Source organism: Megalops cyprinoides, chromosome 21 (assembly GCF_013368585.1).
Source record: "Megalops cyprinoides isolate fMegCyp1 chromosome 21, fMegCyp1.pri, whole genome shotgun sequence".
In the NCBI taxonomy this organism is placed as follows: Eukaryota; Metazoa; Chordata; class Actinopteri; order Elopiformes; family Megalopidae; genus Megalops; species Megalops cyprinoides.
In genome coordinates, this window is record NC_050603.1 from 22360941 (window position 1) to 22386808 (window position 25868).

Below are 25868 nucleotides of genomic sequence, written 5' to 3' on the forward strand. Positions count from 1 at the left end.
ACTGAATATGAAATGAGAAGCCCAAAGCGAACAGAACATAACCTTCAAGGTTTTGCGCCAGAAATCGTTCAATAACCACTTGTAATTGGAGTCATTAGGAGTGGTGCTCAAATTTTCGTTCTTTCCATTTAGAGACCTAAGTGCGTCGTCCTTTGGGGATTAGAAAAACGGCGGACAAGGATTTTGGAGTGGGCAGAGTGGGACGGTGGGTTTCGTCACATAAGTGGTGACAGCAGCCTGTCCATCTCACAAATGCTTCCCCGACGAGCCAAGGACATTAAAGATCCCAACCAGACTATCAATTGCTCACCGTTGCCTTTTGACTCGCTGCTACGGGGGTGTAATCAGAGGATGTTGCCAAGCAACTGAGCCTCAGCAAAAGGGCAGCGGTCTGGCTGATCTGCAGGAAGACGGATAATGAGAAATCACATCTCTGGCTCCGGTAGGAGCGGGCCCAGGCGCCCGGAGGGCTCTCCACCAGGAAGGGGAGTGGTCTTCAATGGGGTGAAGTAGACTCACGCCACAGCCCAGGTCTCAAGATGGTAATACTTCTTTTTTTTTTTTTTTTTAAATCACTTCAGTAGAGTGAGCCTTCAAAGTCTGACATGTTGAGTTCATTCTTTTGAAATGCATCATGGACCGACTGCACTTTTTTTTTCCCCTGCCGGGACCTTGATGTTCACTCATGTGTCTTGACCTGAATAGATTTCCTGAATCTCATCACATTACATTTGAATGGGGATTCCTCTTTTTTCCCAGCTTGCATCATTTCATTTTCCACTTTGGGACTGGATCATAGTAATATCCTGAATATATGAAAAAAAGGTTTCATTGCTGTCAGCAGGTTGCAAAATTGCAGCACCAGCAGTGTTCTGTCTTAGATTCATTCCATCAAGGCAAATCTCATTGCACTGCATTGATCCAGTCACAACACGCACCACGCAACCACAGTATCAGAACTAGAATAGTCATATAAATTCTGATCAAAGGAATGTTAAGACAGTGGCAGACAAAGGACACATGGAAGCTGCTACGTGGGTACAGCAACTACGAAAAATGGGTCTATTAAAAGGTAATTAAATGAAAAACCTTCAAAGTGAGGAACTCAAACATTCCAAGAACCACCAAGAAAGTATATTTGTGTGTACAACATGGGTTTTGAATGGGACTTTATGAAACTTCACAGCACTGATCTCTCTGACCCTGTCAGTTTTCAGGACACAAGGTCAAAGTGCTGGGTCACAAAGGTTTCACTGTTGTGTTTACCTTTCATCATTGAACCTGATCAATGTTTGGGTAACAAGGTCAACGGTCAGCATCTGAAAGGCTCCTTTTTAATGTCTCTAACTTGGCCAGTTGTGAAATATTTCAGTTAAACTTCACACAAACTGCTGTCTTTGTTTCCCAGAGCACTGCTGATTTGTAAAGTAAAGTCAGATCATATGTCTATTGTTTATTCTGCTCATTTTCCAGAGAATGGCTAGCATTACTTGAGCACAGCAGCATGGGGAAGCCATGATTTTTCATGTGACAAGTTAAACCCCCACCAACTCTCCTTCCATCTGACAGTTGTTTGCTGGGCACTGGCATTGACATTACCATATTTGGCATTTACCATGTGGTTCACACACATAATATCATTGGACAAATTACAAAGACACTGGAGTTGATCCCATCGTGTTGGTCCCTCTTCCCTCTATACCAAGACCAGTGGGGTTATCCAGGCTGGTTAAGATGCTGGGAAGGTGTGGCAACTAAACTGTGAGGCATCCAGATTACGGCATCGTCCCAGTTAAAAAGGACTGCTATTGAGAAATGAAGCGCTTTGCAAAAGGCACCAAATCCAATGGAGCCCCTGTTCCAAGGTCATCCACTGAAAGAGCAAAAATCCACACAAGGCATAAGTACAGAGCAAGAGATCCTGCGGGAAACAACTGCAACAATTCATCTACTCCTGCCATGCCACTGTGAGACGTCATGAGAGGGGCTCTTCAGGCAAGATGCTGCAGCCGTGTTTTCATGACCCGGTGCGGCGTCCAAACTACAGCACTGTCCTCGTTAACTCAACATTTCCCAGGCCCCCCGTCCGCTGCTGGGAGCTCCAATGTCCCTCCCCCCTGTCCCGTAGCACCCAAACGGCTCCAACCGTGGATTCCGGGATGGCTCATACTCAAGGCCCAGGTTCCTGTTATTTCTCCATAACCGCCGCAACTGGATGGATGTGCTCTTCCACGTCTTGGCGCTCACTGGTACGGAACGCTAATGAATCGCCCCCACCACGCCGCCCGTATTTCCTCTCTTATCGTTGGACGTCAGAGTGCCTGGAGTTGCAGCTAACGGGGGGATTAATGAAACAGCCCCTTGCCTGCGGGGCAACTTTCATCTGTCCTACACAGCTATGCATGTCTTCACATAATCTCATGTTCACCCTGACTTAATGGATGGATTTTAATATTAAAGAGAGAGAGGCAGAGACAGAGCAAGGTGCATATAACTCTTGTGCTAGCCATAGCTGATTTACCCTAGAGAAAGTGGGGAGATGGAGCCAGAATTCTGTGTTAGGGCCAATCCTTACATTTTCCTCTGAGCAAAATAAAATACAGAGTTCTTCTTCCCTGCTGGGTAAAGGTAAGAGGTCGGTGGGTGGGGACCTTTTTTGACACTTCAATCATACCTTCACTGCACTGAGATTCTCACCCATGTGGGAAACTCACCAAGATTACAGCGCTTCCAGCACGCTATGGGCAAACTGGCCCTGTCCGAGACCGAAAGGTCGACAGGATCATCCGCTTCATGGCTGGGGTTTTCCCAATGCGTTAACTGAGGATGCCATGATGGCGTTGCACTCATGGATGTCAACTCCTTGCCACTGTCTCTGGCCTACACGGCAATGGAGATCAAAGGCCGTCTGGACTCCACTCAGAGGCTAGTCTCCTGTACGTGCCCCTAGCTGCAGGATTTGACTGGCCATGTTTTAGGAGGTTCCCCCCAATAAACAACATAGCATCATCCAGGTCAATGCTACTCTAATCTACTCTGACTTACCACCCCAGCCATAGCAAGCTGAGCCCTTCTTGCTGTCTGGCCTCTGGCTACCTCCTTAGTGTGGACAGGGGGAGGGGGTAAAAAAAAATCTCAGCCGAAGAGCTTAATCAAAGCTGGTTAAAGGAAGGCCACTACTTGGAATTCCATGGAATCTTTCCTCTGCTCTGAGATCTTCCAAAGAGAAAGTCAGCTCTACTGACACCCAGAGAGGGTTCATGGCCCTGGCTGTCACAGATAAATCCCTCTCTCAGCACACACGCACAGCTTGTGCGGTATATATTCTGTTATTTTTCTGCGACCTCCATCCTCTGTGCACAGACCTGCAGCTCCCCTAGTAAGCCCTGATCTTCTTATCTTCCTTAGCCATTGGCTTCCCTATAAATTGATGCAGATGAATTGCAATTAGATCTGGTCCTTTGTCAAAAACAGATGACAGGTGAATTTTAAACCAGCCTTTTAAAAACCAAACATCTACAAAAAAGGACAATTCTGTACACTCATCTAGCAAAGGGCTTGTACAAAACTAAAATATCCGGCCAATCAAATCAGAGTGCTGCTGCAAATAAGGGAAGATTCTCCTTGTTAAATTGTGCAAGGCAAAAATAAAAAAAATGCAAAGTGTAGGGATGCTTATTAATACTGCACCATGGGAAAAATAAACCCTCAGTGCGTGAACTCCCAGCACAGCTGAAAAAACAGAGATCCAGGTTCGAGGACAGTCAGCTTTACAAAACAATGTGGCAAAAAAAAAAAAAAAAAAAAACAAGAGTAAAGAGAAAAGAGAACAAGGAGCCTGGGTTTGCTCTGAGAGAATAAAAACCAGGGAGAGTGACTGGACATCCCAGCCATTTATAAATCAGACAGGTGCGGGTCATGACCTTCATGCATGCTTGGCGCATCCACATAGAGACTTTCCCTTTCATTTTTCAAATGTTAAAAAATGACTAATTTTCTAATTACTTCTCATTGCAATTAGATATACTGAAGCAATTTGGTAAAGGTAAACTCCTCTGTTTTCTGAGAAACAACCCCTGGTCTGTATACTGGAGTCTCCTGCTGAAACCTTCATATGTTAACACCCTTATTGTCCCCAACTTCCCTAAATTTGCCACAACACTGACTGGCCATTTTAGGAACAGTGTGGCTGACAGAGGACGTTGGGGGACTCAAGGACTCAAGCCATGCGTTCCTGTGCCACAGTGGCATGTCACAGAGCAAGGAGGTGCAGGGTGGGAGGGACAGGCTACAGGACTTTAATGTAGGATGTATAAGGCCTCTCATAATGTGACTGTAGCGAAGGGCGAGAGCAGTCACCCCGAAGTGGGGGATGCGCGAGGGACGCCTTAGTGTGTGAAGCGCATGTGCGCACTTCCTAAAGGGGAGGGCAGTGTGACGGAGTGCCGTCACTACGGTTGAGTATGCGCTCTGACTGCCATGCCAAAGAGCCTGGCTCTTTGGCGTCGTGGTCAAAGCCGCATGTTTGGTACCCCGTAGACCCGGGTTTGAGGCCGGGTGGGGTGACTGCTCTCGCCCTTCGCTACAGTGACATGACCTCTACATCATCTGATTCCTTTGACTTTTAAATCGGTTGTGTGGTGCACAGCCCAGAAGCGATAGCAACTGCGATTTGCATAGTGCTCACGTCAGCAGAGCGTGAGGAGGACGGCTGCCTTGGCGTGAAAACGTACTCGGCCGCTGACATGGAAATTAACCCGGAAAAACGGATTGGTCAGATGGACTCGGTGGTCCCTCGCTCCTTGATTACTCGATCGCATGGATGAATAACTCAAGAATATACCGTTTGATTGCTGTAAATTAAACAGCAGCCTTAGCACCAAATGGCATGACCCTGAGAAGACACGTCTTCATAGAAAAGTAAAAACAAAATAATTACCTATTCTGCATAAGTGGAAAAAAACTGGTCCCTGTTTAGTGTCCTTTGTGTTTGATTTTATGTCAGCTAATTACTTGATGAATGAAGGTAATTATGTAAACGCTTGTGCAGTTTTGTCTTTCAAGTGACAAAGTAGAAAAAAAGAAAGGTTTAACTGACACTGGCTAAGCTGCTTTAACCCTCTGGAGTCTGCTGCATCGTCAGCGATGCAGATTTTTTTCCCCCCAGTTTCATCTTAAACATAGATTAAATGCTTCATACCGCGTTGGTGTATAAACATCATATTAGCACTGACAGAAACCTCAAAGTGTTTTCTTTTAAATAAATCTAATGAAAAAAATAATCGTGTGAGAGGTATCTAAAATAAGTGAAATATACAGTTATGCACATTCCACAGACAAAGTTCCGTCAGGACAGCGCAAACCCAACCCCCCTATTTGCAACTCTATTCACATGTTAACGAGTTGCCGATTTGTTTTGGTAATACAGAAGGAGCTAAGTCACGCTGGAGAACACCCATGATGAACAAGATAAAATGCCAGGTAAAATGCAGGTTCAAGCATAATTCATTTGGAGACAAGCTTTGCATTTTGTGTAAGTGTAAACATTTCTCACTATCACACTCGGAGATTTGCGCGTTGGCTGGTGTTTAGATTCAGTAAAATCGATTCCTATCAGTCAGTCCATCATACCAGGAACAAATAAATCAGTCAAGGAAGCTTAGTGTCTTCCTTAAGGCAGAGCCACAGAGCACATTATGGAAAATGATGTGCTAGTTGTCCAAAGACTGATACGCCTTCTTGGCAAATCCATGAATAAATGTCAGATACCATTTCTGACTGTACTTTGTCGCACATCTGTTTCTTACATAATGTGGCCTCGGAGGGCAGATTGATGCAAATGGCCAAATCAGACTACAGATCAATTAACAGCTCATTGCACTTGGGGAACTACTTTGAATACCAACATGCTATGGGCCCCAGGACCGAGTTAGGGAGGTCCTATTTCGAGGCAACAAAAAAATGACATATCATAATGAATTGAAATGACGTGCTGTCTTGAAATGTGCTTTTTGCCGCCTTGTTTATGAATGGATTTTACCCACACACTCGTGTCTTTCTGTGGTGCAAAACATTGTTGGCTGTCATCTGAAGTGGGCCATACTTCCTGCTGCTGTAACCATTAATATACATTACACACAGGGCACAGAGCTGCCTTTGAAAGGCTGGAGTCTTTCCAGCTTCCACAGCAAACATGACATGCTGAATCAGACCAAGCCGCTCTGAGGGGCAAGCACCAGTGTGAGGCCAAAGGTCCAGCCCCTGACATTAAAGGCGGCTGGTTGCTCGGAAAGCCGGTCTGCGGGCGCATTCAGGGGCGAGAACAGCTTTGGCCTGGAGTCTTCGAGGACGGAGAGAAAAATCACTCCCCACTCCCCCATCGAAAGCCATAGAGCCTTGAATATCTGGTGAGCGTGCCCCCAGTCCAGATGCTGAATATACCGAATCCACTGCTCGTGTGTTTCTTCCGCGCGCTAAGGCGCGGAGAGGCGTCGACACAATCGCTTATTATGCTCCACTGTTAATTCAATTTGCATACCAGTCCCAACAGGCTCCTAATCACGTTCCACAGAGGACCGCAATTAACACGATTATTCTGCTAAGTCACTGGCACCCAGGAGAGGCAGGCTGAAGCCGAACGTTATCGTGTGGGAGTGTATCTACACGGTACAGGGTATGCATAGAGAACACTCCCGTTTCCAAGTTCAAAGGAGCAAATAAACATGAATTAAAATGCTATATTACGCCCCATTGTTTTGTCAGAAGCCAAGGGTCACATAGCTGTGTGGTACTTTTCAGGGAATTAGAGAATCTGATAATCTGGGGACGCAGATTCAGGCAGCCAAAGGTCCCGTCTTTTTTCATTTTGCTTTCAGGTTGTAATCCCAGACAGCACATTAACCCCGTGAGCTCCGGTGCTGTGGAAATAACCAGCTCTGATCATCCCTCTTGCACAGTGGTGCTCTTGCCCAAAGCTCTCTGAACCTCAGTGGGTGCGCCATCTCCTGGCCAAGGTAGGCACTGTAAATAAAAACGGGCCCTGAATTTTGTCTAATGGACATGCAAAGAAAAAAGCCCCATTTTATATCGTTTTTTTTTCTTCACCTGTGCAAGAATAAGGGTTGGAAAGGGCTCAGGGCGGCCCACTCAGATATTTTGGTCGTGACACAACAGTTGGATGAGTCCGGATGAGTGTGCACGCGAGGGAACGCGGCTGGAGGAGTCTGGGCGGAGGTGTGGAATGCGGTGAGCGTAATACATCACTGGGAGCCTTTTCAAGAGACGATTCATCAGAATAACCGTGATAAATTACCCTGCCGAGTGCTCAGGGGGGGAACCCGCCTTTTCGCTGAAGCTCCCCTGCACGCGTCTCTCACGGCCTCTGAGAATGCCGGGCGGATGGTCATTATGTGCTCCCTCTCGGGGAGACAGTGTATTTTCGGCATGATCGGCGGACAAAAGCAGCCTTCAGAAGCTCGCACGTCTGAGGAATTCATGTGTTTGCAGCGGAGTTCACACGTGGAGTGCGGATGTGCTCGAGGAAGGGGACGTTTCACGGGGGCCTCTACTGTCCTATGGTGGCTAATCGCTAAATTGCCACTGGAATTGACAGAGTTTAAGTCTAGGTAAAAAATAAGAAAGAAATGACACTTGAGAGATGTCTTGTGACTGTCTGAATGTGGTGTGTGTCCAGGGGGGGGGTGATTTCAGGGAGTCCGGTACACACCGTGCACAGGTCTTTGTACTGCATCTTCTGGAACTTGGTGTCGGCGTTGCCAGCGCAGAGCTCCACATATCCCAGAACCACCTGGAACACTGTGTTGTGGATGGCCTGGGTGAAGTGCATGTGCAGCTGGTCCATGGCGGTCTGTGGAGAGATGCCACCATCGTGCACAAAGGTCACATAACAACCACAAACACAAAGACTCATACAAAAAGAATCTTGTCTCATACAAAAAGATTACTTTTTTGCATCACATTACATCACATTCAATAACTCAATGTTCCATAGCACTGCACTTCCAAACTGAACAAGGAAGCAGAACTAAAGTGTGAAACTAGAGTGGAAGACAGGGGAGTTTGTTAGTGGGGGTCAAAGATGGCCACGGGGATTGCAAGGTAGTTTCCAGAGCGCCCGCTGCACTCCAGGTTTTTATTTGGAGTATGAGGAGTAGCCTCTAATCATACTCATATTTGCCTGAAGCAATGTACAATCACAAATCCCACTCGGTAATGGCCAGGCAAAAACAAATAGTAAATTTAAAACACATCCCCCCAGCTTTTCTGGAATCATAAAAAAAAAAAAAGAAATGAAAAGCACATTTGCTCCATTAATGGAATATTGGGAAATTGTATGCATGATTGCATGACCAAAATGGAAATGTGATTAATCGAAAAATGCAAGTGGCACCAAAAGATTTCTGTTACTCTAATGAAATAAAAGCATTTTTGGTGCACATTAACTGATTATCTTGACTTTGCTGTTGCCGTTTTAAACATGAATTATTCGGTTTGTGATTGGAGCTGGCATTCCTAAGTATCACTATGTCCAGTGCTTCACTAGCTCCCTAGAGGAACCAGCGTTGCTGGGGATTTACGATTGCTGCCTATATTTATTTGTTTGCTCGCAGGATACGAGAGCTGGGCATAGCCCCAGCACTGAGCACTTATCGCTCCTCTCGCTCCGATACCCCCTGCCTGCGAGATCCGCTTTCCCCCAAATCCCCTCCGCGAACCCGCTCGTCTTAAGATTGGATGCCCACGCTGCTCGTGAGCAGGACAGCGCCCCAGATCCTCTCGCACGGGTCCACCCTTATTCCCGGAGCGCGCAGAGGAAATACAAGAACGAAACAGGCCCCTCTGTGAGAATTTCAACAGATCGGCACATGGCACCGACCGAGAACCGGCGGATTCTTTGGCAGCCGACCCGGCTCGAAATCCCCGAAGAGGTCCGATTGTCACGTACCTAACCTCTAAATTAATACCAGCGCCGCACAACTTCTCTACCCCCCCCCCCCACCACCCCAGCTGTCAGCGAGGACGACGAGGCATTCCAGGCCCCACCAACAACAAAGCCATCAATCGAAGGGAGGAGGAGCCGTCCGAACAGGGGTGCCGCGGCCTGAAGGCGCGGGAACCCTTCACCGCTCTCAACGGCACACGAGGGCTTCATTAACGAGCTCGCACACGGCTAGCACAGCTCCGGCCCCCCCTTCTGGTGAAAGCACCCTTTGCGAGACCAATCAGCATCACATTACATTATTATCATTTAGCAGACACTCTTATCCAGAGCAACTTACTCTTGCTTATCCATTTATACTGCTGGATAGTTACTGAAGCAACTGTGGGTTAACCTTGCCCAAGGGTACAACAGCTGAGTGCCAGCGGGGAATCGAACCAGCAACCTGTCAGGTACGAGCCCTCTTCCTTACCACTATGCCACGCTGCTGCCCTTAATTCCTTCCGCCCCCTTCCGAACAGGCCACCTGCTCATGTAAGCACACGGTAAATAATGGCAGCAATAAACAAAAAGGGGCCAGGCTTGTTAGAGTAACCGTAAACAACAAGATCAAACCCTTGGCAACAACCAGAAGTGCCCTTGTTCAGTCAGCAGCAGTCAGACGGGCCAGCTTGGCCGGAAACGCTACTCCTCTGTGGGGCGTAAATGCTCTCTCTTGGAGGCGAAACATCGTGTGGACGTGCATTTCTGCTTTTGATGTCGCTCACGCCGCCTGAAAACGCTGAATGGGTGTGTGCGTTCGTTTCCCGATAAAGGGCTCTCCTAGCAGTCCAGAGAACGCTTCTTCTGATGGGCTTTTAGCTTTTAAGACAGAAGGTCAACAATCAGGTTTTTCAACATTCATGTGCAGCGACACAAAGCCAAGCAGGATGGCTCGGCAAGGCGCCCTCCGTCTCTGCTGGTAATTGGCCCTTCAGAATCAACAGCAGCCAATGGGAGCCTTCTACTTACGAAGATCTATTGTATCAGACATGAGCATGTATTTTTTAGAGAACTATTAGCTATTGTGCAGGCCGTGCTGGTCCCGCTGACGTCATTTCTCTATTTTCCCTCTCATGAGAGCCTCTGCGTCACTGCGTCCTGGCAACAGACAGCGCTTGATGTAGCAGATCTACCCTGCTCCCTTTTCTCGCATGCCTCGAAAGCATCGTGCAGTACCAGGCAAAGACAGAGATTCAGGCCAGCGGTGTGGCGCTGTGGTAAGGCACAGGGCTTGTTACCAAAAGGCTGCTGGTACGATTCCCAAGGTGGCCACTGCTGTTCCACTCTTGGGCAAGGCACTTAATCCAGATTGCTTTGGTTAACATCCATCTGTACAAATGGATGACATGTAAACTATGCAATTTGCTCTTCATAAGAGCATCTGCCCTGCAACTGTGATGTAATGTAATGTCTGTGAATCAGAGGGAGAAGCATACAACACGCCAACAAGTGGCTGCAGTGATTTGCATACCTTCCTGTCACACAGGTACAACAGACTTCAGGGAAATTCGTTCCTCACATGCTCCCAAGAATGGTGGCTCAGTTGTACATCTGTGTTTAAATCTAAGATCGACCCCCTCATGATCACATGCGTGACAGCCCTCACCCACCCACACACACACACACACACACACACACACGCACACACACACGCGCACACACACACACGCGCACACACACACGCACACACACGCACACACACACACACACACACACACGCACACACACGTGCAGTGTTTTACAGGAGCAAACCACAACGAACGTTCCCCACAAAATGTTATTTGAGGACACAGACTGAAACCTTAAGGGTATCTTGCTCTGCTACATACTGCTCAGAGGGGACAAACTGCAAGGAATACTAAATACTCTTGGCGGGGAGAGAGAGAGTACCAAACAGACTCTCAGGATCCAGTTATTCATCTTACGATCAATACCATGTCTGGGAAAAACGATTTTGGGGAAAACAGTTACGTTCACATCCTATTATGAGAAGGATGAACAAGGGGCAAAGGAGTGCGTTTTCCAAGGCTCTTCTTAAACCGGTGTCAGACTCAGTAAAACTGCTCCATTCAGCTCTGGGAAGACAATAATAACGTGACAATCAATGCCCCCCCCCCCCCCCAAACTCAGGCCAGGAGAGAATGACTAAAGCTCTGCAGTAAGCATGCTGTGGGTGAGTCACTCACTTGCGTCTTTCCCAGGAGGGTATACGCCAGCTGAACTTTGGTGTAGTGGGTGACATCAAAGTGTTTGCAGGTTTTCGACAAGGCGACGTCCAGCTGTTCCTGTGGAGGGGGGAGGAAGAGGTCGATGGGATCACGGCCAACATGAACCAAGGGGTCAGAATCATTAGGCAGCTCTCAGCATGCTTCTGCCTGACGTGTGATAATTTGTGCATTTATGGACCATGTGCATTTTTCGGAGTAAGGAACATTCAAGGGAAATGACATTCAAGGAGAAATAAAAAAATATATGCTGAGTGGTGATATTTAAGGGCAGCTTTATATCACAGTTATCATTTACAATGTATATATCATTAATACATGTTCAACAGGTGCTTCAAAACAAATCCTGGAACACGGAGCCATGAAATGGTTGACTCATCAACAACCAGTACTGTGTGCCCAACTGAGCACTTTCCCTGGGTTTTACAGTTCTCACAGTACAACCTGTGTTCCTTTCAAGGAAACAGACTGCTGAACATTTTTGGGGAATGCATGCATCGGTCGCACGCCGCCGTCAACAGGGCGAGAATTACGTTGAGGGATCCGGCGCGCAGGCGGAGAGCTTCACACAAGACTGAGCTGCTCCAATTTACGTCTGCCACGCGAGGCGGATCGCTGACGCATGAAGCAGGCGCTGCTGGGAAAAAGGGGGGCAGCAGCGGCCTTTGGCTGTGCGCAAAACGGAGCGTCAGGAGCGAAGGGAATACAAGAAGGGGAAGAATCCCACCTCCGGTGTTTGGATAATCATTAGCATGCTGCACTGAAATGACTGAGACTGTGCTATCCCCGTGTCTTGCGACAGCGCTTCCCTCGGATTAAACAGATGACTTATGGTAATAAGTTTACCCAGGTGTGTAATCGCTCTCATAATTTACATGATTTGTAAAGTAACTGCATGGTAAAATATTATCGCACAATGCCTCCACGTGACTGATAGGAGACTTCGTGTGATAGGTGAAGTCAAAACATTTGAATTTACAATTAAATGGCAACATTTAATGCTGGTACTGCTTATGATATTAGACTATTTATTGCATAAATAGTCATAACAGGAGTATACAATTCTTATTATCATTCATAATACATGACAAAAACAGAGAGCGTACCTCTATTTGTTCCAGGGTGTCCTGAAGCTTTGAATTCAACTCACTAGGAAAAAGAGAGTATATTTTTATAGCCAGTTCCAGAGCAAGAAACATCCATCTTTCTCTTACAACACAAATACATGGTGCTAATTTTTGACTGATGCTTAAAAATGAAAGGCTGCTTTACAATAATCAAATTAAAAATCAAATTTTAAATGTACATATGATTGGAACAAGATCAATAGCCATTTCAAAATGAATCCCGTCACACTGAGCCAATAGCAATGGTTGGTACTGTGTGTTCAGCCGAGTACATTCACTGGGTTTTACTGTCCTCGCAGTACCACCCTTGGTGCTTTCCAGGTGACTAACTGCTGAACATTTTTGGGATAGCACACACGAGTTGCTTTGAATTCAATTCACTAGGAGGAGGAGAGTACATTTCCACAGTCAGTTCCAGAACACAGAACATCCAATCTATTCTCACAATAGAAATACACGGCGACAAGTTCTGTCTAACACTTCAAGATGAAGGGCTGGTTTACAATAGTCATGTTATGTAAATATATGTTTACATTTGTTTGCAATAAGGTCAATGGGCAGTTCAAAATGAATCCTGGCACACTGAGCCGATAGCCATGGTTGATTTATTAACAACTGGTACCATGCATCCACCTGAACACTTTCCCTGGGTTGCCCTGTTCTCACTGTACACCCTTGCTGCTTTCTAAGTGACTCAGTGCGAAACATTTTTTGGGAATGCGCGCATGGGTCACACATCACTGTCAACAGAGTGGGAATTATGCTAAAGTATTCAGCACTCAAGCCGAGAGCCGGAGTTTTTACAGTCAGCTTCACAATAAGAAACACCCAGTGTTTCTCTCACCTCACAGACACGTGGCAGTAACGTCCATATTATTCTCAAAGACATGATATGAGGAATCACTCACTGCGTGTGACAGAAAGGCGCTTCGTGTAAAATGTATTATGTAAATAAGGCACATCGACTGACGTGTTGTTTGACGAATGGCATGACGGGCACCTTGGGAACCCTGCGGGGCGGTCACAGGCAGCTGATGGCAGCCCAAGCCAGCGTGATGTTTCTTTCCAGGAAGCTGGGGGACCGCGGGGCGCCTTCAAAGAATCATTTATGCAACGGGTTCTGTTCTCTTAGCCCTTTTTGGTGTACGCGTCTCACTGTACACGGTGTGGTTAAAGATACTCCTCTGGGAAAACAGAGCCAAGTGTCTTCAGTATTACCAAAGAGGGGCGTGACATTCTGTTAAGTTGGGAAATTCAAACGCAAGCAAAGCATGCTTGTGTGTTGCACCGTGGCAAACTGTTGACATCGATGTGACGCGGTGCCTCCATGGGAGGTTTGCTGTGGGTCTTGTCTCCCAGATCCGGTGATCGGACGAGCACCTCCTCCTTTCTGGAGTGAGCGCAGCTCGGCGGGCGGTGGAGAACAGCTTTTGCCTGCCTTGTTTGTGATCAGACGGAATTCAAAACTAAGGCCTTGATTGAGGTTTCTGACAGAGGCACTCCCAGGGAGACTGAAGGGACCATCTGGGGCTTGTCGCTTTCTCGATTATCTCTCTTAACTCCAAGCTTCCTGGTGTCATGAGAAGCCAACGAGATAGGGGGCTTCGCCGGCCCCTCCAAATGAGCGCGCTCACTACAGACAAAGAGCAGTCAAGGCCTTCTTTCAGCCGAGCGAGGAAGAGGAGGAGGAGGAGGAGGAGGAGGGAGAGGGGAGTTACAATGTGCATTGGCACTTGACCTTCCCATGGGTTGAAGAACAAACCTATCAGAGGTCACCTGCAAATACTCTTTCCCTCCTTTTTATAGTGGTGCTGACACATAGTATTTTTCCATCCCACTCACACGTTCCAGAGGAAAACAGAAACACTGAAACCAATCACTCATTTAGCCTGGCTGCCAAGCAGACTGTATCGTGACTGCTCTGGGCCCTGGACCGCTTTTGGGGGTAAAACGCAATCATGTTTTAATGAGTTTTCCGCCGACTCCCCGAACACACCGCCATGCATCCTATTTTGATTACTGTGCTGCTGGCGGTTAACGGAAGAGCAACAAAGTCCCTTGAGTTGTTCTTCTCTCCTTCGAAACAGTGCGAACACAACGGATAATCTTCAAACAGTAGCTTCCCTCCGAAATAACTCTCCCCTAAAATAGGACCTGCATAATTGATCACCAATAAGACAGGATGAGACTTAAGGAATTAAGGAATTTGGCTGAAACCAGATTGAGACTCTGAGGGTCTTAAACTTCTGAGTGGCAGATGCTCTGCTCTGAAGGTAAGGGTACCGGGCAGTAAATCTATTGGCACAAGCCTTCACAGAGTAATTAACTCTGCTGTCATGCAGTGGAACAAACGCAGACTCCTCTGTGCACATCGTTTGTGTCCGTTATTGAGAGATACTACAACGGAAAGATAAACTGCCTACTCTGGATAGAGAAAGCAATTACCAGAAAAAAAGATTGCAGAGCTTTGATGTCCAGCCGGCTTTCACACCATATCTAAGTGTCCCTGCATTTAAAAAGAATGATCTGCCAAGCACGGTCTGAGAGCGCCCTTTTTTAGGCCAACTTGAGAAGCAGGATAATGACAAAATCCATATTATTTACTATGCCTTATGAATGTATTCGTGTGTGTCAGTGTAAAATATCTCCAGAATATCTAAAATATGAAGATTATGAAGAGTCCACAGTCTCTGAAGAAGTTAAACCTTGGGAGAGTGTCATCAATCGGCTGTGCAAGGGCTATTTGTGTAATGTGTGCTTGGTATATCCAACAGTTTTTTTCAAATCCTAAGTTACCTTTTCTCCACAGAACACAACGTGACATATCTTAACATATTCAACATATCTGTTAAATATGCCTGTGAGTGGCTCAGACGACACCAGCGGACTAGCACCTACCCTAAAACTGGTGCAAAATTAACTGTGGTGCACTGTGGGACTTGCAGTTCAGAAAAAATCATCTATGTGCGAGTGTACAGGAGGATCACATTCATCTTGTGTCAGCACACCTGCATGGCTGGAGTTGTTACAGAAAGATGAGCCTCACGTGCCAAATATGGATGTATAAAAAGAAAAAAACATAAAAAGCCAGACATATTGTCAACCGTATATTATTTCTTTCAGAGAGCAAACCTCCTTCCACTTCAAAGCACACAGCACAAGATGTACATCAAGATTCTTGTTACTGCATGTAAAGGCAGTAACGGGGGGAGGGTGTATTTTCACTGTAAAAGCACAGTAGTCAGCTTTCATGACTGGAGGCCCTGCAGTTTCTCACGGTCAATATCAAGCACATCCTAAAAAACTCACGACACACACTGCTCTGTATGCTGTTTAGTACCTAAACCCTGCTTTCGCTGGCTGCGTTCCATGCAGACCGTCTGGAGGTAAAACAGATGCTCTTCGCCGCAGTCTGCACGCTCGTACCGACAACCATTCCGTCTGCTTCTTCAGCGTGTGCACACCGGCTCTGGCACTTAATAAGTCAGATAATTAAGTCACTGAATTAATGCTGATTTATAATCAAGCCAGCAGAGCCTTCAGCTTTCTCAGCACACGTCCCCCTGCTTTCAATGAAACACTGCACTATGCCATCTGCGGTCGAGAGCAGTCAGAACAAGGTCAGTGTATTTATACTCCCAGTCAGTCTTTTGTGTGGTGTTCTGACAGCAGCAACATTTTTGATGGTGACAACTGATTGCTCAGAATGCGCCTGAATGAGCGTTTAAGACTATTGGATGACGTGTACCTAGAGCGTAGGGACCCCGCAGTGGGGTGGGACACAAAGCCCCCGTGGTGACAAAGTACTATTGTCAAGCCTTTGCTGTTCAGCCATCAGCAAGAGGCCATACTGGCACAAGGCAATCTCCAATGAAGATTCAATAACACGTGAAACACCTATTGAAAAGTGGAATAACAGGCTCTGCTTTTAAAAAAAAAAAAAAAAGCATTAATCGAACTTGATCACACATGGTTATGTTGTTCCCACATTATTACATACTATTAACGTTAGCTGTGCTTTGTGATTTTCTACTGAGGGATCCTGCTAGCTGCAAATAAAACAAAATGTAAATTACTGTGCAATTTGGAAGGGTCTTCTTTTGTTCTTTGAACAACTACTTCCTTTTTCGACCGAATATACACTCCCCCCCCAGTGACATGACGGCTTTCAGGGGTGTCGAAATTCTGCCATTCCGAAAATTTCCCCTGTGCAGCGCTGACACGGTAATGACCGTGAAAACCTGCGAATTCTGGCTCTGAAATTAAAAGTGTTTCCTAAGCGCTGCCTGTCAGAGGTTTCCGACACAAGCCACACAGATGCTTCTCCATATTTACTGGCAGGCAGCGATGCCCCTCCCCCTGAGCTGGTGTGTGTATAAATAGGGTGTGAGGAACAGCAGGGGACTGCAGCGGGGAGGCCTCATCTGGCAGCCTTCCGGGTGAGCAGAGTTCGCCCCTTATTAAGAGACGACTGAAAACAATGAGCAGGTGAGCGGAGGAATCCGCACTTGCGACAGCTTCCTTGAATCCCTCTCGGTCTGGCCTGCGTTTCACCTCGTGGCTCTCAACATATGTGTAGGGGGAACAGGCCGCTCCAGACAGCCCCCCGCCGCATCCCCTGCCTCGAAAGGCCGCTGATAACCGAGGGGAAGGAAAGTCTGGAAGCCATCTGTCGAGGGGATTGCCACTCTCCGAGGCGTATCTGGCGGGAAGCGTCGCCGCGGCGCTTTTCTGCGTTCGAGGACCCCACCGCTCGCTCACGATTGATTTGCAGAGGCAGCTCTCACCCCAGCGGTTCCATCCGAAACTGAAGGATCCATAACCGCCTCAGGCTGCCTCTAAACAGTGTGGATCGCTACTGGCCACATGGCCTTATTTTTACAATATCTGAGGGCTTCTTTTCGCGTTCTGGGACACCACAGGAGCATGGACGAGGTGTTCCGATCACTTCCCCTTCTCTTCCTTTCACATTTTACCCACAACAATCTCTGAACAGTTATGAAACTGATCACTTCAGTTTGCTCCACTGTTTTATAGGCATCTCACCCCAAAGGTGGGGGAGTTTTTTAATGGCAGTAAGTCTGTCAGCAGCCACAAGCCCCGTGCCTGTCCTTTGGATGGCGTTTCTAAATGATGGGGTCTTTTTTCAGCCACTGAAAGTCCTTTTTGTAAGTGATTGCCTTTGTTTTGTCCTGTCGAGGAGGCCAGTTTCACCGAGGCTCTCCCAGGAGGCTAACTCTGAGATCCAGGGGATCTTCTGACAGATCTTCCGCGGAGTGGGAGAGGAACAGTTATCCAACTTCAAGGCAAGTAGAGACAGCGAGAAGAAATCTCCAGGGCTTCCGACACTGCACCGTCTACACTGGAAACCGTAGATTTCGGCTACTTTTTCATGTTACCGCCACACCGTCGCGGGATTAGCGGCCATAGGGATTTGGAAGAAAAGAAGGTGCACAGTAAACAGTGGCACAGCAACACCTGCTTGAACGTGCCAGTCAGATTTAAGGAACAAGCCCCCCCCCCCCCCCCCCCCCCCCCCAGCAGTCTTCCTGACTTCCAAAAAAGTGCATCTACAGCAGGCATTTTCATACAGTGAATGAGGACAAGCTATTCAATCTAAGGGCTACAGTGCTGCCCTTACGTTTGAGCGGTACTTACAAATCATCACACATCATCACACATCACAGGTTCGGAAGCCGCTGGCACTGAAGAAAAATACTGTGTGAGAATTGAAAGAAAATGTAATAATGCTCTAACTCAGAGCTCCTCCGAGTTAAGGCCAAAGTGCCGTGGCAGTTAGACTGAATGCCCCCCTCCTTTAATCCCCTACAGGGAGCGATATCTTTGTGAGCGGGGTGGGCCAGCCGACTGATGATAAGCCAGGACAAACAGTCTGCCAGCCGCGGAACGCAGTGCCCAGTAATAGCACCGCTGAATCAACAGCGGACACCGGGCAGCCTGGGCGAAACTTGGCTTTGGGCCTCCGCACCGGCCGAGCTGGCTGACCCCTCCTTGGAGGGATGGAGCTAATAAAATAATGACAGCCCATTAGCAAAGTCAGCGGCTTATCGATCCGCCGGCGCCGGTGGCCCAGTGTGCCGCCGCGCAACCTCAGCGAACGTGGCGCCCGCCCATTCCAGACACACGTTCTTCTCCTCCACGGCCCACACAGGGGCCTCAGGGGCGGGCCTGCCTCATTGATAAAGGATGCCCTCCATCGAGCAGAGGGCCCTTGAGGGGCGGGGGGTGTTGATGCTGCGAGGAGGGGGGAGTTTAAATTAGGACCATCCAGCCCTAATGTGCGGGTCATCAGTCGCTGTCCATTTTAATCCTGTCAGCTCAAGGAAGAGGCAGCGCGCCCCTGACCCCGAGTGATGAGGCTTGCAACAGCACTGAGGTCACCACATGACATCAATATGGGGGAACACTGCCCAGGGGAAGGCTTGTCTGAGTGACAATGACCTTTATTAGCCATATGAGCTCATCAGGTCCCACCTCAAGAAGACAAATATGCCCCATCTCTGGTCACATGAAAGCATGAACCTATAGGCTCTCATTCCTCAAGCATCGCCTTCTGAACCAGAATGAAGCGACTATCACGGTGTCCTCCTGCTGAACTGTGCCCACTGCTTGACATCTCATTTGAGGTGCAAAAGGGAGGGCTTAAGAAGCCCACAATGGGTGGAGCTATGGTGTGATGTCAACCACTGACAGACAGCAAAATGCTGTGATTGGTTAAAACTAAAGTCATGCTACAGCTTGATTGCCTTGGGTTTGCACTCCCGTCACTATGTTTTACTGATAAAATCCCACTGCCGCCAAGCCTATTTATACATGAAAGAAAATAACGGACAGCAAACTCCCGCAAACATGTCAACCTCAGATAGGGATTCGCATACCTTATACAGCTGTAGTGTTTGAATGTGCTGGCGGCCTTCTGGCATTCCAAGCACAACTGGATTGCACCTGGATAATCCTCCTCCTGTGAGAACAAATGAGACGCACGTCAAAGGCATTCGGTTCTTCTTCAGATAAACAAAATCTAGAGCATACCTCGCTTCAGTCTTTTTTTAAACTCCAGTGAAGATGTTGCTGCTGAGAAATGCCACATAACTTAGAGTGCTGGCAAAGCTTCAGTCACGACCGATGTGAATTGTATAAATTTAAACATGAAAACAACTGTGAGGACATATTTATTATTCCACGTACATGAGAACCATGTGACTGGACACTACTGACTGCTGCAAGTTACAGTTTGTAGTCATGGTTTCTGGGACACCTGCAGGAGCGGATGTGAAGGCCTCTTTATGCCTGGGCACTGCACCTACCTCCAACATCTCGCTCAGCCTCACGTCGGTCCTTTGCTGTGAGCCAGAGAACAGAGGAACATTTTAGCTTCTCGTTTTCAGGACATTTCAACATTATACAGAGTACTGCACAGACTTCTGTCGGTGACAAAATCAATACAGGCGAGAGCCTTGCAGAGGAAACCGTACCCATTATTTTACCTCTCTAGTCCAGAGCTCGCTAGTTTACCATATCTGCAGTGAGTCTGCTGTGGGTTTGCTTATCGTGCGATCTACCTGCATTATTGTCTAATGCATTATTATCTTTAATTTTCAAATTGCTGCGTGTTTGTATGCTTCAGCTCCTTGTGCCAGTTAAGGAAAATGGTTAAACAGTTGTGGAGAGTGTGTGGGCTCTTGTGCCCTGGCTAGGTGTAGGTTTACTCCGTTTTTGCATTCATTCATCACACTAAATGACAACGAGCACAGGCTGCATCATGGCAATTTCTCTGATTCAGGACCGGTTTAGGAACGAATGGTGGACAAGACAGGTACATTAAAACACTGGTTTGCGTGGTAACGGTCAGCAGGGACAGTGACTTTGTGCAGGTGTGCAGGTGAGGGCGAGAGAACAGAGTTGCGGCGTGTCCAGGAGTGACAGGGTGACTGTACCAGAGTCTTTATGGTCCTCAGTGACTTCAGCAGCCCGGTCAGCAGCTGTCTCCTTCTCTGATTGGCCAGCAGCCCCAGACTAGCTTCGGTGAAGCCCTCCTTTGCAAGACTAAGCTGTCTGGAGGCAGAAAGGGAGGTGACCTTTAAAAGCGATGCACAGCGTCTTCCTACCACTGCATGCCACTGTGCATTTATCTGTGCTTACCTCAGTGTCCTGTGTCTATGACACCATAAGAAATCAGATACCAGCATCAAAATGATGTGAAATCCAGGTTGTTAAGGAATCTTGTGAGCAGAGTGGAGACAAAGTTTCATTCAAACTTCTTCATTCTAAACATATGAAACTCCACTCCATTTGTTTAGTCCTGGATTCAATCAACACTGTCCTTCACTTTGACAGACAAAATGCAAGTGAGTTGCTATTTTATAACACGAATACATTTTTTTCCCCCCGCAATCAGTTTTGGTGATTGCTGAGCTTTACAAACTCCGTATACGAGGGGAAAAAAGTAATGCTTAGCATTCTTTGTCGAATGGAGGTCGCTGTTGACTGAATACAGGCGTTAGCCCGCTGTGCGCTCCGTCACTGAAGCACTGACAGGATGGTACCGTGTTGGGCCACCTTGTTTTGGAGGGGGGTAAATTTCTCCTCCTGTTTTTGAGAACAACTGGCGTGGCTTTTCGTGTTTGGCGCTCACCTTCTTGCGTTGGTGCATATCACTGCTGCCAGCTGCAGATTCGTTTGTAACGACGTCACTCGCTCCAGCTCCTGAAAGAGTGCAGTTCTCTTACAGGTCATCACATTAAAGACCAAGAACCAAAGTGTACGTGCTCAGCTATGTAATGCTGTATATAATGCATAAATATAATGGACCGTTCATTTAAACCAACCCAAGCAGCCGTTTGAGCGACTGATATTGTTTGTAGCTTACACTAACAATAACAGCAGTAGCAATAACCACAATATTAGATAGAGTTCCTCACAGGATTCTTAAGTGTTCAGGTTAATGTAGTGCTGTGAAAGGTGACAGCAGTTATCGTCTTTTGGTTACACTTTTGTTTTAATCCTTTCAATTTTGAACCAATGGTTCACCAACAGTGACACAGCCAAAGCCATCAGCGCAGCGTGGCCACCGAACCACACAACCCGGAAACTCGAGGAGCAACGTCATGTGGCAAGTCTTATAAGCGTGCTACTGTTATACACGCAGCTGTGCAGGGAAGGTCTTCCTCTGAGGCAGTGAGGCTCTGAATCACCGCATCCCGAAAAATGCCTGCGCCCATGGTGACCGAGCTGAAGGTCACAGACCGCTGTCCTTCACGCTTCCACTGGCCCGTTACCTATGGTCGAGCCGCACGCCTCGAGAGACGGCCATATTGGGCTCAGGACTAATATTTATCTGTGTGAAAGGCCGCTGGCCATGCTCGTACACACAGGCTACAAAACTTCACTGTTCAAGCGCAATTTGTGCTTTCTCATGAAGCGCTCCCACCTCCCACCAAAAGCTAAGATGGGGCCTCTTTATCCACTGTTTGTACCCTTTACGCCCGAAGCTTTGTTCCACCAAACCCACAAAGTAATGGTGGGAAAAGGGGAATCAATACACTCACAAAAGGCTGCTTTTCACTGGAGAACGACAAAACTAACACCTGCTCGAGAACAAAGACTCTCTTAACCTTCTCCACAACCAGTGGGCTAATTTTGTCACAACGTTTCTTTTGGTCTTCAGTTTCTTTCTCATTTTTTGTATTTTTTTGAAGGGCCAGCTGTCATAGCCTTGGGTAAGCCTTCACTTGCTGAACCCTCTAAACGGAGCGTTATGGCATCTGAATAAAGACACAGTATTCAGAAAGTAAACATCATAACCCTGTCACGTTAAAAAAATAATTTGGTGAGTAAATACGAGGCGTAAAATTGATTTTCAGGGACGGAACAACCCTTGAACAGATGACACGCGCTCTTCCAATTCCTGAGAAAAACCAGGCGAAGCCCAACTGAAAGAGCTCAGTAAAATCTTCCCTCACTGTAGCGGAAACAGCACAATTATCAAAAAGCACAGTTTAGGGAGAAAACATATTTCTTGATTTAAACGGAACACATTATATTATTTTTGACACAAACTACCTTGTGAAATAAACTGAGTAATTTCTCTAGAGTCTCTGGTAAATTGACTCGGTAGATGAGAGAAAACAGAACCATAGGTGACTATTGATTCTACCGACTGGTGGATGACGTTAGCTCCTCAGAGCAAGGTGAACGTGCATCGGGGAGACACAGTTATGCATTTCCTGGCTGTGAAATGCCAATATCCCCTGCAAAAGCCCAGTCAGAACACTGCTGAGGTTACGGTCTATGAACAAAGCGTCGGGTGGGGTGCATTTCGACCCTTTTACCAACTTGGGCAGTGTGCACGTCCAAGGCCACGTGGTTTACGCCTACTCCAGTCCTCACTTAACAACGACAATGTTTTCGCGACTAATATCGTAATGGAGCACAAAGGGGCAGTGGATTTATGGCTCCAGGCAGAGGTTGCCCATCAAGCGCTAATGTGGGGTCAGATTTCCGTACCACAATTCCACCATTAGCCATTATAAGCCAAACCACAAAACTGATCTGAGATCAGTGCTCCTGCCTGGAAATGCTTACTGGAGGGCTTATTGACTCCTCAATCTGCAGAACAACTTCCGCCTGCTCCGCCCAGCCCTCTGCTGCCAGACAGTCATCCGTCGTCCTTAATGGTGAGTCAGGCCACCCAAATCTCCGTTCTAATTTGGCCGTGGGTTAAGGACCGTCAGATCAGATGGTTAGCCAGGAGAATGACCGACAATCTCCGGAGTGCCGGTCTGGGAACTGCCGAGGTGCAATAATCACGCCTAACGGCAAAACAACATCGATGGTAATCTGTTTATTTTTGTGTCCAAAACACACCCCCAACCTGCCCTGAGAGTGGGCCGTCCCACACAGCTTGCAGCACCGTTTTCACCACAGGAGCAGAGCATGCTGGGACTGGCCGGCCTCCTCCTCTCCTCTGCCATGCACCTGTGAGCTGAGGACGACCTTGAGGGGAGCGTCCGGCACCCCGGCGCTGTGCTGGTTGTGAGGAGAAGAGCGCCGGAGGAGGGGCTGGTCAGGAACTATGCGTAAGGCGCCCGTTTGCACCATTTCCTGGCGAAATACGTCAAGGGCATTACTACAGCAGGGGCACGTGCATGTTCTCTCTCTCCTCTCTCGTAACCAAATAACTAAATGGTATTCAAATGGTGTCATTTCTCCAGTTCCACCCCTTAAGAAAGCAGCACAAAGCTGAACGCCGAGACTTGGCATGGCTCACCGTCTCCAATCAAGCCCCAGTTCAGTAAAGGCCGCCTTAGCTTATTCACGGCGCACTCCCGAGGCACCGCGCTAAATAGTAATCCGCCCGAGGTCACCGAGGCGTTTGGTCATGAGACGGTTTAATATTCATGCGCTCGCCGCGACCGTGTGACCCCTGTGTGGAAAACGCACCGGCATCCTCCATACCTAAACGGAGACGCGGCGAGGGGCCGCGAGGGACCGGCAATGAGTAATGACTGCGGGGATCCGTGTGGACGAGGGGGTGCAGTCCCCACCCCAGTTTCATTGATATGTATGAGCAACGCCCCCCACCCCATACATGTACGACGCCTGCTCTGGTGAGGGACGAGTTTGCCACACAAACACATTTTGATAGCAGATAAAGTTGGCCAGGAAACCAAAAAACTTCAGCCTCAGAGCAGAGTGCGTGTGGTGTAATGGCTTTGATAAAGCTGGCAGTGAACCCGGGGATTTTTCGGACGCTGCCGTTTCGTATAAAGGAGGTCCAGCTCTTGTGCCAGTGGGTATTTTTTGATTGTTTTTTCTTTGTTATTTCTGGCAGTCTTTTGTTTTCCAGCAGTCTCCCGTTAATTGCCACTCGATTAAAGCGCTCCTGTTTTACTCTCTTGATAGGCAGGCTGCCATCGGTAGGGACTGCGTTCTCTTTTTAATTTAAGAATCCGATTCCTGCCCCTACAGTTGGTCCCTGGGGAGTGATCTGAAGATGTCTACTGTATCTGCACTGAAGAATTAGAAAAGCCGACCAAAAACTAAGACAATTAAGACACACCAGCTGGGCAATAAAAGCCGACTGAGACGCGCTGGTCGGTCGCTCTCCGAAACCCTGAGGGGAGGCGCGGGGAACATGCTGGAAGCGGCGTGTTTTGAAGCCGCAAGGCGCTCTTGTCCACCCCCCCCACCCCTGGCATCTGAGACACACCCCGCCCACCTGCTCCCTTGGGCGACGCACCAGGCCGGCGCCTTGGCAGACAGCCGATAACGCTCTTTGAGGCGTGTCATCGCACTCATTTATCACGCGGAGAGCAGCGAGCGGAGGTGCTCCAGAGGGACTGGAGAGAGGCGGGGGTGGCCGTCCGCGGCGCCCCCCCCCCCCCCCCCCCCGCCCGGTTTCGGCAGAGAGGCGCGGCGGAGGATTGGAGCATGATTAAACTGAGCGGGCCCGGGCCCCAGAGGGACGCCGCTGCACCGCGGTGAGATGCGTGTTTGCGCCGACCTTCTGAACGCGACGCCGCATTTACGCAGCGAGGGTCCACGACCATCCCAGGGCAGGGAAACAGTCGTGGGAAGGACCGCTCAGAACAGGTCTACCGGCAGCCGGGTTCAAACGCAAATCAGGACAATTAAATGTCAGATAAAAGGCTTTCCTATGCCACCGTGAATGCCACGAGAACCTCAGTCGGGGTGATCCTATTACAGATCTGAGAGAGCCGGGACGGGAGCCAGACCCCAGAGAGGGGCGGCTTGTTTCCTCCCCCCCCCTCAGCTTTGATCTGGATGCAGGACGATATCGTTTCAGGTCACGGACATCATCCCTGCCCAATCCGTCCATCACATGACCATCAAAACAGAGCTGGAGTGACAGAAACCCATACAAAAGAACGTAATTTCCAACTGCAAAGGCAGAGTCATGTATTACACAAGACAACAGACATCACCAGGCTAGCTAAAAAGCAATTTAACAAAAAACCATGATTACCAATGGTCGCCTGCATATTCTCTAATGCTGTATGTACAATGCCAGCTACACGTACAGCCTTTACATAGCATAAATATATATTCTTTGGGTAAAAAAATGAAAATATAGATTAGTTAATTTTTCATTAATTGTTCATTCACCACAACATCACCATCAGGTTTAATAACTATATGAATGTGAGGGTGGGGAGCTTGACTTAGCTTGGGTCAGAAATTGAATTACAAAGGCGAATAAAAGACTCGGTTTTGAAAGGAGGCTTACCTTGACGTAGGAGGGCTGCTTCTCCAAGATGAGGTCTGCCACCTTCTTGGAGACCTACGAATAGAAAGTCGCACTCAGATTAGTGGGGGTTCGACATCCATCATCCGTAGGGCTAAAATAAAACCGGGGAAGGATGGAAGGGAATATGTAGAACCACTGCTGTGCATTTCAGATGCATGTTATGAGTCTTTCAGATTCTCTGATTTACTTCTCCTTCATGTCCAAGTACTGGTGCTCTTAAAGGT

The 25868-nt window shown here is 47.9% G+C and overlaps 1 protein-coding gene across 1 annotated transcript in view; it reads right to left on the bottom strand.

The window, feature by feature from the left end:
* Positions 1-25868, bottom strand: part of vps50 (VPS50 EARP/GARPII complex subunit) — a 126549-nt gene that overhangs the window by 72639 nt on the left and 28042 nt on the right. Inside the window, exons 5-12 of the mRNA XM_036555593.1 lie at positions 25624-25677; positions 21010-21080; positions 20312-20429; positions 19682-19717; positions 19253-19335; positions 12333-12375; positions 11188-11286; positions 7727-7867 (exon numbers count right to left, since the gene is read on the bottom strand). Of these exons, the coding sequence (XP_036411486.1) occupies positions 7727-7867; positions 11188-11286; positions 12333-12375; positions 19253-19335; positions 19682-19717; positions 20312-20429; positions 21010-21080; positions 25624-25677 (645 nt within the window). The remainder of the gene's footprint in view (positions 1-7726; positions 7868-11187; positions 11287-12332; positions 12376-19252; positions 19336-19681; positions 19718-20311; positions 20430-21009; positions 21081-25623; positions 25678-25868) is intronic.